Raw genomic sequence first — 15,179 nt, 5'->3', positions numbered from 1 at the left:
TTGAGCTTGAAAAATGGATGCAAAACTTTGATGATAGCACTCAAAATGTTTGCTAAAAATGCTTGAAAACTCCTTTTCTCATATTCAAGTCAAAGAATGGCACTAACTGGCATTTACCTCAGTGCTCTCCTGTTGCTAGGAAACCTCTCTGCATTGGTTTGGTTCTTTTCCCCTTCTGGGTCCCTTTTTTTCCACCACATTTTTGTTTAATTGAAGACAGCTTACATATGAGATGAAAACAATTAGGGCTTTGAATACGGTGTTTGCAGTTTGTCAGGGCCATACTGCTCGCTGACTCGCCAGTCTTGTCACTCAGTGTAAGACCAAAGTCAACATCTCATTTGAAGCAGTGAGAGTGTTTGAAAGTAGCCTCGTTTAAATGCACACATCAGATCAGACTGGAGTTTTAAGTGTTACCTTTTCATTGGCCAGCACTATCAATTGACTCACTAAGGCTGTAGCTGTCTTATTTTGTAACCTTTCAGCACTGATGGAGAGCAAGGACATGTTGCTGTCCGGGCACATCAGTGATGTGCAAAGGCCATGTTCAGTTGGCTGGAATGCTGTGTCACAGCTACAGAAAAGTAACCAATCAATATGCGTTAATTAGTGAACTAACTGTGCCTTCGGCGGATGCTGTGGCAGTAAGACATATGTTCTCTGACATCACTATCTGTCCTACTTAGAAAGTGTTTATTCAAATAACATTTGAGCTTATTTCCGCACATGCTATAAGCAAATGGGCTTTGTGTGCATTTACTAATCAGATCACCTGAGACATGATTTGTGTCCTAATATTGCTCCTTTATTTTGGAAGTTGTAGCTATGAGGTTAACATTGCTAAAAGCATTTGAAATCAAACTGCATTCAGGTCTTTATCAGGTCAAACATGTCAGTTTTGGTTAGGGCATAGTATAACTTCCTCAGAATGATAACACTGAACAAATTCTGTCATGCAGCAAATTATGGCAGTGTTCGAGTACATGTTGAAGCTTTGTTAATTTTTAAACTTCAGAGTAAGTCATGTGCCTTAAAATGCCTGTGTAACCTCAGTGAAGACCTGGCTGCAATTTAAGGGGTTGAAGGACATTTGGAGCACAGTAAAACAGATTTTGACTTCTAATGTTTGTTGCAATGTTAGTATTTTAATCTTAATTCTAAATGAAAGAAACATGTGGACACCAAGACGCAGGTGTGGGCAGATCCTTGTACAACAGCAGCATTTGTGAGTTTGAGTAAGTGATGTTGGTTTTTTTCATGAGAAGATGATATACATGTCTAAATTTTTATCAACAGTAAATTGATTCTAGGATTCAATTCATAATTCCATAACCTCACAGTATTCAGAACAAAATTCAAATGAAAAAATGACAAGTATAAATTTTTTAAGTGGGTTTTAAGTTGCTGCTGCACACCTTACTAATGAGACTAGAACACAGAGGTAGGAAGAGTGCAGGAGTCTGATGATTATTGATAAATTTGGGTTTTCAAACATTGTGACTGCATTGATTTGACCCTGATGCATAAATCGACCATTTAAATAGCTTGTCTGATTCGACAATGTAGACAAAAGTTCTCTTTCATCTGTGAGCTGCAGAAATCAGATGATTTGTAAGATTGTCTGTGTAGAAGTGTGTGTGTGTGTGTGTGTCTGTGTGTGGGTATGAGTGTGAGTGTGATATTCCTACTCTCCCCCGTTGAGTGGCGGAGACGCGAGTCCAGGCTTGGCTCCGTCACTGGGGCTCCGATGAAAGGCCTCTCAGTCCCTGCTCTCCTCTTTTCTCTCCCAGGACTCAGGGAACCTGATGTCATTTGGAAGCACTTTGATTTAAAGCTTCTGTTTGAGCCTCTGAAGGGGTGTTTTGTTCGAAGGGTTGGTATGTAGAGAGCTCCACGCTGCAGTGGACACCACTCTCGGCCCAGAGCAAATGAATTTGGGAAACAGGGGCTCCACAGTCGTCCACACAAGCCTTACTGCATTATGGTCCCACAATAACAGTTAATCTTCATAATGTTTGAATGGTAACTAAGGCTTGTGAGATGTTGGCTCTGAAAATGGCACACTGGGATTTTGAATGTTGATTCAGCATCAGAATGTCTGAGGGAGCTTTAATGGGGAAATTTCAGGGACATGACAGGGAAATTTCAGGGACAGGGATATGAGTTAAGAAAAAACAAACAAACAAAAGAAATCTACCAAAAACAAAGGTCTAATGAATCTACATAAAACTTTTCAAAATGTTTGGTGTTTCCTGGTTTAGGTCACTACATTCAATACAAATAACGGTGTAAATAATCTTTCTTGCAATATTTGTGTATATATAGGGGTAGTCAAAGGTCACAGGACACCCTTTTATTTCTTTGATATGCTACATGACAATCTTCCCATTGGAAAAACTTGTCCTTGATCCAATATGGCGGCTTTCAAGATGGCGGCAATGTTCCGGACTTAGCCTAAACGATAGACTCCCTCAAAACGATGTCCTGCAACTTTTGACTCACCCTTTATTTCTGTTAGATGCTGCCAACTTGCAAGCGCTGATGAGCAGTGATGCATACATAAACATCTCCATGTGATCTACTGCTGCTTTCACCATCATGTGAGAGCATTGATTTGACTGGTTGCATTATTGAAGGCCAGGCCATGCAGCCTCTTGTCAATAATGCTTCCAGTGCCCTGCAAACACTAGCACCAGCAAAACATGTGACAGCTGCACATCACGTTGTGATGAGGCAAGTATATGTCTTTAAAATACATTTTATCTTTAATATATATATATATATATATATATATATATATATATATATATATATATATATATATATATATCCTATGAATGATAGTGATGTAGGGAATGTCCTAGTCTCAGGCTTAAATAAAATCTTAAAGGGTTAAAAAGTTGACATTTTGACAGCCACGAATTCTAGTTCATAATTACTTCCTCAGAACTGCATCTTAAAAACTAACTCAGTGACAATAAGTTACACTAAAAAGTTCTGACTACTAATTATTGAAGGCTAATGAAAAAAAGAAGCTGACTTTTTTCTGCAAAGTTACATTAACCCACAGGGTAATATTGATTTTTTTTTTTGCTGTTCCACTTTAATGTTCTTTTGTGTTACATATGAGTGTTTAAGATATGTTGGTGAGTATCCAATCTTAAGCAACTCTATGTTGTTTGTAGAGTACAGTTGACATTGCAGATATGTAATCCAGTTACAAGTGTTGAGAATTCATGGAAAAAATCCTGTCATTGTTCCTGTCAAGTTCCTGACATTCCAACCTGTTCACATGTGGACTCCTGTTGCTCCAAAAGCCTGTGGAGGTTTTCATAGCAGTTGTGAAGTAATCAGGCCCAAGACCAATTCTCAGTATAGGTGGATAATTATCTTGTCTTTCAAATATATCTGAAATGTTGCTGTGAAAAATTGAATTTGCCTTGTGGCATAGCCACAGTCAATTATATTTTCTTTAAGGGAATTTCGCCCACATTTCATCTGTCCTATTTAGCATTTCAGAATAATAAATAAATAAAAGAATTAATGAGTGTAGTAGACATTTTATATTGTTATTATATGGTAATGTATTAGGGGTATGGAATAATTTAACACATGACTCAACACATGAAACCTGGCATTAATTGGCTTAAAATAGCACTGTGAGATTTGGTTCACAAAGAGGGAAAGAAATATACAGTTCAAAGTCAATAACTAAAAACACCATCATGTTAAAGCTTCTTCCTTGTTCCTCCTCAGCTGCACTTATCATATAGCTGCACCTTATAGTTCTTCAGTTACAGACTGTAATCCATCTGTTGCTCTCCATATTTGTTGAGCACCATTTCAGCCTGTTCTTCAGTGGTCAAGACCACTGGCAACAGCTGGACTACAGTCTGTAATTGTAGAACTAAGAAAAAAGTGCAGTTATATGGGAAGTGTTATGGCTGATCTATGTAGTAAAGCATCCTTTACTGCCACTCCTTGTTCATATGTAAATCAGCAATGAACTTCTGACTTGATTATTCAAAGCTTCTGTGTAATGAAATCTTTTATATATAAACAAAGTCATTCACAGTGGTTGGATGTGTAATGGCCTGGTCTAGTAAAACACACCAGAATTGTTCACAGTTGTGCTGATAGGAACCAGATGTCTGAAAAGTTTAAAAACACAGAAAGTAATTACATGAACTGGTAATGTAAACTATGTGTTTTTGAATCCATTCTTTGCTGATAGATAAATATAGGTGTTGTCAGATGGAAAACACATACTAAAAAAAAAAACGGTATTTCCATTTAACAGAAATATGTATATTTAAAAGCTCCTTCCATAAGTTAACCTCTGTTCCTACCAGAAGACGATTTATACCTACAAAACCCAGTTCCTGAAAAGTTGGGCCACTTTTTAACAATGCAATAAAAACTGTAAATCTGTAACTTATTATCATACTTGTTTATGTAATTTACTATTTTATTTAAGAGACCAAAGGACAAAAGATTTTCAATGTTTTTAGTGATTAATTTTTATATATTGTTAAATATAAACAAATTTAGAAACTGATGTCTTCAATACACTAAAAACATTATTTATATTTTAAAATCATCTGTGAAATAAAGATACTAATTGTTGCAGTTTGTAAGTAGAATTTTTGCTTTAAATGGACTTGAGTTGTTCAATAGTCTGACCACAGTTAACTTAATCATGATGCCCCATACATTTCCAGTAGGAGACAGATCTGGACAACATGCAGGTCAGTCAGGCACATATATACTCTCTATCAAGCCACACTTTTGTAATTGCAGAATGAGGGTAGGCATTGTCCTGCTGAAACTGACAAAGAATTTCCAGGAACAGACATCATCTTAATGGCAGCATGTTTCCCCCAAAAACAAATTGAAACATGGACCCATCTGACCACAGAACACTGTCTGTTTCCACTGTCCTTTGGTTCATCTCAGATGATTTTGGGTCCAGTGAATAAATGGCTTTCATTTTGCATAATACATTTTCATGATGCAGCAGCATGTCCATCATGGAAGCATTACTGTTACTTAAACATTACCGCCTGAGAGCACAAATATTCAGCAGTGGTTTCTGCCCTTGGTCTTTAATGACAGGATGTCCCCTGGCTCCCTGAATCTTCATGAAATTATGAAGTGTATATGGTGAAAGACCTACATTTTTACAATCTTACACTGAATGTTGTGAATGAAAGGTTCTGTTTAAAATATTTGACAATCCTCTCAAGAATTTGACATAAAATAAATAGTGATGCAACACAGAGCCTTCGGTGAATGCTTTGCTCATTTTATAATTTCTGTATTCACCTGCTTAAAATGTAATTCTTCAAAACACTGTGAAATTAATCTTCTAAAAACGTTTCACATTAATTATTCTCACTGTCTGTGTTACGGACATGAAATGAAACGTGAAAATATTTGTTTATATTTACAAAATACTTTCAAGCTGGCCAGTGAAAACACTGGAATGCTTTACATTGTACTTTGGTTTATTGTATAAATGTATAAATTGCATTTTACAAAATGTGGAAATCTGGAAATGGGGTTATAAATTTTAAGGAAGATATTTCTCAGAATTGTATGGAAAACATTTAAGAAAACACACTCACCGGCACATGCAAAACATAGCACTAAATGCATGTAGCTGCCAGCTGTCAGTTTGCAATGAGCCAAAGCTTCAGTTATCCATCAAAATGTACAGCAGACTGAATGAATCACTGGGTTTGCATTTGCACATCTAGAGCATAGACTAATGAAATTCTATTCAGATTAAATTCTAGTTCATTAATTTTCTGTGTTATAACACATGATTGCTTGCTTCAATTAATTTAACACTTTTTCATTTTCAGATTCCATTTTATTATTCGTTATTAGTTCATTTTTACTGATCGCATGATGGCCAACAATTTGTAGACACCAGTTCAATGAACCTATCCTTTGACAGGAAAAGTAACAGAGAATTTGTCTCCTGCAGTAACAGCTTCTACAGTACTGCGAAGACTTTACACTAGACTCTGAAACATTTGATATAAGGATCTGATGGCATTCAGACATGAGAGCATCCATGAGGACAGGATCATTCAAACACACCTTAAACTTGTCCCAGAGATATTAAATGAAGAGAATTGGAATTGGCTCATTTTAACACCCTCTTTTGCAATCTGTTTTACATTTGAAGTAAATCTACCGGTCCTAGTAGCTGAATGCAATCCTTTTAAGGAATATCTCTAAAAAGTTGACATATTGTGACCTACTGTAGATGGGCTCAGTTAGCATCTTGGAGGTCTGTTTGTCCACAGAGCTGAGAGTCTAGAGAGGTGAATGAGTGAGACAAGTAAACACATATTTATTCCAGTCCATCCATCCTCAAGAGTTGTTTTCACTCTCAATATTTCTGGAAATTATGTTTTGTGATGCTGTTGTTGTCACAGAAATTGAACCACTAGAAAAAATGGAGATCACGTAAAGTTTAAATGGATTGCTAAGAGAGTTTTTCTTCTCTGATGTTTTGTAGTTGTCTGTAATAAATTGCATTTAGATTCAAGTCCCAAATGTAATTTGTTTTGAATAAGAAACTGCAGTAAGCAAATGTGTCTTCGCCTTATTAAATATATTTGGTCCATGTTGCCGCAGTCACTTATCCATCTACAGCTATGAATCTAAAAATTCTGTAGAGTAAAAATTCAGTAGTGTGGAAAACAGTGTTCTCTGCCTTGGAAGTACGTGTGAAGGTGCATAAAGGTTTCAGAAGTTTGAAAAAAGAAAGATGATAATCATTAAACTAAAATTAGGTAGCATTTTTTACAGGTAGCAATGGGTTTGCTGGAAAGAAACAACTTCAAAAACAAAGGCTTAACATGTAGTCCCTAAGATACCTGTATAAAAGTTATATTGAAGTATGAATCGGAAAATTATTTGAAACTCTTCTTAAACAGTCTTATTTTATTCTTTCTTTCTTTCTTTTGTTTCTTAATGTTTTGTTTGCTTTTCTTTTAATCTGTATTTTCTTTCACTCTCCTTATCTCTTTCACTCTATCTCTATGTATTTCTCTCTTTCTCTCTCTCTCAGAGTCTCACACACACACATTACACACACGCACAAAACAATGCCTCCTCCCTGTGTGCAAGTGCAGTTTTGTGGGCCCCCTGGAAACTCAAAATCTAACAAGTGAAGTGTAGACGCTGCATAAATTAAAGATAATCCTGAGTAAATTATGCAAATATATTCGCATAGCCACCAGATGAGGACCATAGTAGAATATTACAGACATTTTAGGATCTCCTTTGTGGATGGAATCAGACCTTTTGTTACCAAAGTACCTGAACACATACATGTATACATACATTATACATTATACACAAAATAAGATGTAAAATATCCTATGCCAATACATAACTTCACTCTCTTCCTACCTGCAGCCACAAAAAAATCCTGTTATCACTCATTGTTTCTATACCTAACCACTAAGGTCGCCTTTCATGATCCGATCAGCAACCAACTCCCCTTAACATCTACGGTTACTCTTTGAGCTCATCACGAGCACCCAAACCACCCACTGTATCACTAGGTCTTCACAGGGGTCATCAGGTAGGCACCTCCCCTTGTCAGTGTTTCACTGAATTAAGCCAATGACACCTCCAGAAGACTTAACAGTGAAGTATGGCATCCCAGACCCACCCCCCTCCAAGCTAGCTATATAGTCCTACCTCACATTTTACCATCAACTACTGTAAATCCACACTGGCCTCCATGAAAACTAAGACTGTACCTAGCCCCACTGGCACCATTAATGCATGCTCAGTGTCACCAGTTCCATGTGAACTTTACATGCTACATCACCAACAATCACAACAGCACCTCTACAGTGTATTTCCTCAACTAGTCTGTGCTATCCACAACCACTGACTAGACCTTTCAGTTGTTTCTGATAACTCCTTCACAGCTGCCCTTAGTTTCCAGCCCCTGATGTCAAACTGTGAATAAAACTAGTCATCATTTGCCTTCTCTCTGGTGATGTGGCCTTACCAAAGGCTTTCCAAGAATCACCTGACCCAAGGCCTGCTCTTCCACATTGCACTTGGCCAATCACATCCCATAGCTCTAATGAGCTCCTGGCTACCTGCATGGCCATTTGCGGATTCCACCTCCTTCCCATTTTTGTGACTGGTGCTGCGTTATAAATCCTGGACCCCTCTCCCATACCATGCCACACTACTTAAACATTGTGGCACCCCTATTCATTTCCTTATAGCTTTGTTCATAACCCTTTCCATTCTCTCTACTTCTGTGACCGGAACATCATAAACTGTCAACGGCCATCTAATACGAGGCATTAAGCCAAGCTGCAGACACCACAATTTCAACTTCCCTGGCAGACATGATCTATCATTGCTTTTAATAGGCTTCACCAATTCAGCCTTTATTCCCACAACTTGGTTGGGATCATTTAGTGCTGCATTATACCACCTACCTAAACTCTTCACTGGTCTCTCCAGTACTGTAGGGATCAGTCCTCCTTCCATCACAACATTTTCTTGCACAAGATTTGACAGTTGACAGACTTCTTAACATGCTTGGATTAACTTTCAGCCTAGTCAACCTTATATTATCATTTAACTTCCCCAGAAACTGCCATGTGCAAGGCACAGTAGTCAGGGTTGTCATGTTGTCCATGTAAAACCTGGGGGGAGCCGAAAACACCTCACAAAATCTCACCGCCTACAACCCACTTAGACGTCCTAATTATTACCTCCATTGCCATCATAAATGATAAATGTCAAATCATACATCCACCCATTATACCTATTTCTAACTGCTGTCATGAAATTCTCCTGTACTAAAGCAAAACTGAATATCCTCAAAATATACTTTAACAAGCCTAATAAAATTATATGGCATATTTTATTTATGGAGATATGTAAATACCTACCCTCGTTATTTGCTGTCTGAATCAGATGCCAGATCATGCTGCTATGTTCCAAATATCCTGCAAAGTCAGAATCCCCTTCCTTTTGTACTGATGTATCAATTAATTTGTTTGCTTTCAAATAAACAGCAAGTCTCCACGCTATTACACTAACGAAAAACTTGCCCTCCACATTAAGAAGACTTATGGATCGAAACTGTTCTAAACCCACAGCATCTTTCTCATTAGGCATAAGGATGCCGCTTGCTCTCCTCCACTCTTTTGGAATGATCCCTTTCTTCCAAACTATGACCAACAACCTCCACAAAAACCTCAATCCATTTTCTCTTCTACTGGTTCATCAATGTTATATAAGAAAATATTCTCCAGTTGCAGTTTTTGATTCAGATAATTTTTATCTCGCATTACTGTTCTTTTCTTCACATATTAACATTTGCATTAGAGAGACAGGTTCAATTACCTTTGTACATGACAAAGAAATACAGACTAAAAGCAGACGAGTGCATAACTAAAATAATGTATAGCCAGTCTTCAAGATAAGATACCAGTGTCTGCTGTATCTGCTAAAATGTATGTGTTTTCTGATAAAAATTAAGTCAGTTGTTCCAAAGGAAGAACCGTCATCACCTGTGTCAGCTTAACACTAACATATGGAACATGAAGGGTAGACTAAAAAAATAAAATGTGTTTCTTAGCCAGTGACACTAAAATAAAAAAAAAATAAAAAATGTGTTCTTTTATTGATGAGCTCAGATTCTATATTAAAGTTCTGTAAAGGGCTGGAGAAAAAAGTTAAACTAAACTTTAATATTTTCTGAAGTACACGAGGTATTCCCTTCCAAACAATTTGATCTGAAAAACACTTTCCGCAAAAACACTGAAGAAGGGAGTGATTGGCCTGTTTGGGAATGACACATTATTTAGTGCTATGGGCTAAGTTACAGACTGTATTCCATCTGTTGCTCTCCCTCAGATGGAGAATATGGACAATGAGTGTAGAAAAATAAGAGGTGGTAGTGAAATATCCATGTGTATAGCCTTCTTAGACTAATGAAAATATCATGAAATGTCAGATTTCACACTGAAAACATGCAAATATATAAACATGTATATTTTCGGTGATCAGTTTAACGTAAAGTATGTACTATCTTACTGGACAATCATGTGACAATCATCATGGCCCCCCCCTACGCATGACCATCTGTAAGCTGAAGGTCTTGCAACTTTGCAGTCTGGTAGAATCCTTTCAGCTTATCTAGCCCTCAGGACTCCCCCTCTTCATCTCACACTGAGTGGTGTCACATCGCTGGCTTTACACTTCAATTTCAGGGTCACTGAATATCTACTAGTTGCCATTTTGCTAGCCCATTTTACTTAACCCATTCCTTAAAGTCAAGAGGTCATAGGTCTTAGCAACAAAAAACTGATCACCAAAACACTGACTGGCAAAAAAACAAAAAAGGCTTTTGGTTTAACACATTTATCCTTCTCTGTAGCTCTACTCTTTAGCTCAGCTAACTTAACAGACTGAAAACAACTTAGTGAGTGGTAGGCCGGATATTGTGGATGCTGTTTATTTTATCTTTTATGAAGGTCACTCATGGTTACTTGTGCTAATGATATTACTGGCACTAATACCCAGCAGATAGCTGTACATATTTTTATGTACCCTGCTCGTGGTATAAACCAAAACAGCATTCATATTCCTGAAAATGACCTAAATTTTATTTGATTTCCTGACATTTGAGCAGAGCAACAATGAATAAAACAACATACATACTTTAAGCATATTTAAGTAAATTGTTAAACTTTAAATATTTGAAAAATATATATTAAAGGAATACTACTTAATTCAGCACTACACCAATATTAGCCATTGAAAGTGTTTCCTATCATGATCCTTGATGTCTTAGCTACCCCAGTAAACAAGGAACGTTCCTGGACTAAAAGTAGTTTGTCCGTCAAGGACATATTTTAAACGTCAATGGACGTTAAGCTAGTTAAGTGGTGGCCAATCGATAACGTCAGTGGACGTTCAAAACGCGTTTTATACAAGTAATTTATTTCGGGACCAATTAATAACGTCAATTGACGTCCAAAATACGTCTAATAGTCGTCTTTTCAATGTCGGTGTTTGGACGTCTTTTCAACTTTCATTTTCAACCTTAAGAGAACGTTGATTAGACGGCAGTCATTACGTTATTTCAACGTTGAATCAACGGCTAATTGTTTACTGGGACCACACTTGATAAATCTTCCAGGTTTATTTGGGCTGTTATTGAAGTTGCCGTTCTGATGATGTCAGGGTTCAACAGCATTAACGTGGACGATATTTGGAAGAAATATATCCATATAGAAAGTGAGTCAAAAGCATTGTTCTCTAACAGATACATAGAGTCAGCAGAGTCAAAATAATGAACGAAAACGTTTTAAATACAAGCTAAATATACATGGTCATTTGAGTTTAAACAGCGGTTACACCGAGGTAAAATACACCACAACACGTCGTGTACGCTGTGTATGCGTGTGTGTGTGTTGTGGGCGGCGCCCCCTCGCGGTCTCTCTCTCTCTCTCTCTCTCTCTCTCTCTCTCTCTCTCTCTCTCTCTCTCTCGGAGCCGTTCATTGAGCGCGATGGCGCCTGAGGACGCGTGACAGCGGCAGCCGCCCGAGCCTCTCGCTGATGTGATTGTACACCTCTCCGGCGCGTGTGGACTTTTCCTGCCTCCGTGTTCCTCCTCACGGTTCTCTTTTTGTTTTCTCCTCGCATTCTTCATAAACAATATGGAAGCTTTCCACAGTAAATGTGCACTTTGGCTGGCTCTGTTGCTCATCTGTCAAATAGGTGTGTATCTGGATTCATTTCGTTCATTTCACTTGGCTGAGGTAATGTAGTGTGTGCTACTGAGCAGCTTAATTTAGCTATTTATTGTTCTGACAACGCCTTATTTTAATGTAACTTTATAAAGCCAATATGTCCCTGTTCGTACATTTTATAAATCTATAGCATTACCAGTTTAGACAGGCTGGGTTTGTGTTTGGCAAGTTCTTATTAGTAAAACATAGATGTATTTATTTGTGAATTTCAAACTAGAATGGCCATCTGAAATTTTGTAAGGGTTTTATCTATTCAAATGAGCCCTTTGTTTTCACAGGGAGGATGCTCTACTAAGAATGAAAAGTTTGATTCTGAGGACAGAACTGGAAGTGTTTATGTAACCTAAGTGAAATTAAAGCGATAATGGTGCCATAACCTACAGAGGTAGAAAATGTTAAATAACTGATGCTTCAGGGCAGGATGTTACATTCCAGAAGTCAGATCCTGGTACCCAAGCACTGGAAAGCATATAGTCTTTATTGCTGCTCACAAGTAAATACATTTCCACATTCCTGGACAAGTACAAACATAAGACCAAAACTTAAATGAACCTTCTGTGAAAAAGACAGCAAACTCATTTGATTAGAAGGTTTTTTAAGTCATATTTTTGTGCAGTCAGTTCTCTTAAAAGTCATGCAGCACAAAAATACTGATAATGGTTAGTGTCAATATTTCCTGCAAACACGATGATCTCAGGTTTACAGGTCCGACTCTGAAAGTGCAAGTCAATTAAACAATAAAAAAAGAGACTCTGCTATAGACCTCTACACTCAGCCCCTTCATTTTATTCATGCCTTTCAGTTTGGTGCCCTCATTGATTCTTTCATGAAATCTGTGGCACAAAGAACGAGGCTCAATCTTTTGGAGCCCGTAAGCCTTTACGGAAGAAAAACTTACTGTCTTGTGAATGAAAGGTGGATCTTTGCGCCATCTGTTTTCCCAAGTGCTGCTCTATAGATACGTTTTTTCGCTGGTGCTTTTTGGCCACTGCCTTGTGTTTTCTACTGTGAAAGTGCCTGTGTTGTTTTTTGAGGGCTGAGCTTGTGACAGATGGTGGCTGTATACTGCAGAGCTGTCAATCAGTAGCATGTTTGGGTTCCATAGGCCCCTCCTTCTCATGTGCCATGAGTGGGTATCCACCTATGAAGGGCATGTTGTAGGGAGAGTTGAACCACATGCTCCGCTTAGATGCATGTTCCTTGATGTTTGTGGACAGTTTGAGCTCTGTGTGTTTATTCAGTGCATGTCTGTAATAATGTAGTTTTTTAAATTTTTTATCATAAACACTCTTTATATAAAGGTTCAATAAAATCTCTCTCTCTCTCTCTCTCTCTCTCTCTCTCTCTCTCTCTCTCTCTCTCTCTCTCTCTCTCTTTCTCTCTCTTATTTCTCCTTTTTTGTGGCAATTTGACTCGCACACCCACCTAGTCCAGTCTGCTACTGCTGGTGAAAAAGGGGAGCAGATTTCCCCTCAGCGGCAGTGGGGGCATTTGATGACCAGATTAGTTGGTATTAGTCTCAAGCGTATTCACTCAGGCATGCACACAGGACGCACTGAGTCTTGTCTCTCTCCTCCATGGGACAGTGAGTGAGGCCATAGCTGAATGGACCCAGGGGGGCTCCAGGAAAGAGCCAAATCCCCATTGCTGGACAGCCCAGGGCCATGGGCCTAGTCCCCCCAGTGAATTATGCTGTCAGCTGCTCGATTTGTTTTGTGCCTGGGCTGGCAAGAGGCAGCCAGCGCTCACAGGCGCACTGAGACACAGGCAGCCAGCCTGGGAGGGGGAGGCTCATTGTATATGGCATGTGAGAGTAACACTCAGACAGGCCCCTGATTTGTCCCAGTAGTGATGGAGCAGGATGCATTTTTGGAATGGGTGGGTGGATGTCGGGGTGTCAAGTACTTTTATATGTGTGTGTGTGTGTGTGCCTGTGTTTGTGTTCTCTATGCACTTTTGAGTCTGTATGATCTGAACCCACTATGAAAGTGTCAACAGCTCTAGAACCTTTTTGGCTGCCCTGCCTTTCACTTTCTGTTTCTAAGAATCTAGCCAGTTGAAGAAAAGCTTTCAAATGGGTTCAAGCCCCTTCTGTGTTCTCTTCCCTCTCTTCAAGTCTCTAACTCACTCTGTACCAACTTTATAATTATGTCCAGCTTGAATTCCTATTTTAAATGCATTGCTGCTTCCCAGTATATTATTCCTGTCTTGAATCGGAAAGTATTAAAAAGTTTATTGCACTTAGTTGTATTGTATTTATTGAACTTCTTTTGTGTTCAATTATGAAATGATTCCAATTTACACCCCCCGTTTGTAAGTGATGTTTAGAGAATCTGTATTTTGGGCATGGGTTAGGTGTGTCATGATTTGTTGGCTTCAGTTTGAATGTACACCATGTGTTTTACATATTTAATACAAAATTATGCTGGATCTTCATGCAGGAGCTGGTGAAGTAAAGTTAAAATCTACACTGGTCAGCCACAACATTAAAACCACTAGAAGGAGAAGTAAATAACATTATCTCATTGCAGTGGCATCTGTCCAGAGGTGAGTTAGGCAGAAAGTGGAGTGTCGGTTCTAGAAGTTGATGTGCAAAAATGGGCAAGTAGAAGGATCTGAGTGAGTCTGAGAAGTGTCTGATTGTGAAACCTAGCCGACTGTATCAGAGCATCTTCAAGACTGCAGGATTTGTGGAGTGTTGCTGGTATGCAGTGGTTGGTACCGGTGAATATGTGACAGGGTCGTGGACGTCCAAGGGTCACTGATGCGCATGGTCAGTGAAAGTTAGCCCATCTCGTCCAATTCCACAGAAGTGTAACAGAATTTGCTGAAAAAGATCATTTTGGCTGTGGCAGAAAGGTGTCATAGTGCATTGCAGCTTGCTGTTTATGGGACTGATTGTAGGGTTCATTCTGACCCCTTCCCACTGTTGAAAGCACCTATGTGATTTTTCTCATTTCTCATTTGCGGTGTCCTCATCTGCTTGCTGATCATCTATCTACATGCTCTCTGAGGCTGTTTACCATCAGCTGTCCCTTTTTCCCCCTCTCTCTCTTTCACTCATGGGCTTAGCATCTTCATCATCATGTGTGTGGGGTGACAGGCTCTGCTGGTGCCCTGGTGCTGCTCTGCCAGCAGGGTCAGTGGCCCTGACTAGCCACTTAATTAATGACAGTGGAGCAGGGCTGCCTCAAAGGCCTTCTCCCATCACCAATTTGAGGGAACAACAGGAGGCCTGTTGAGGAGCTGGTAAAGAAGCATTGAGTTCTCCTACTGTTCTTTAGAGGTCTCTGAGTTGTGTGGTCTGGAAGTGTCTCAGATATTGATGGTCCCTGGACTAGACTGGAATACAGATGAAA

At 38.8% G+C, this 15,179-nt stretch overlaps 1 protein-coding gene across 4 annotated transcripts in view; it reads left to right on the top strand.

Annotated features, from left to right (window-relative positions):
• The first annotated feature begins 11,597 nt into the window (after positions 1–11,597).
• Positions 11,598–15,179, top strand: part of ptprz1a (protein tyrosine phosphatase receptor type Z1a) — a 55,927-nt gene continuing 52,345 nt past the window's right edge. For all 4 annotated transcript variants that reach the window (XM_066668185.1, XM_066668184.1, XM_066668183.1 and 1 more), the window contains exon 1: positions 11,598–11,788. In XM_066668185.1, coding sequence (XP_066524282.1) covers positions 11,728–11,788 — 61 coding nt within the window. In that variant the 5' untranslated portion in view covers positions 11,598–11,727. The remainder of the gene's footprint in view (positions 11,789–15,179) is intronic.

This window comes from Hoplias malabaricus, chromosome 4, assembly GCF_029633855.1.
Source record: "Hoplias malabaricus isolate fHopMal1 chromosome 4, fHopMal1.hap1, whole genome shotgun sequence".
Classification (NCBI taxonomy): Eukaryota; Metazoa; Chordata; class Actinopteri; order Characiformes; family Erythrinidae; genus Hoplias; species Hoplias malabaricus.
Note: the sequence above shows the minus strand (reverse complement) of the source record. Positions and strands in the feature narration are given on the sequence as shown.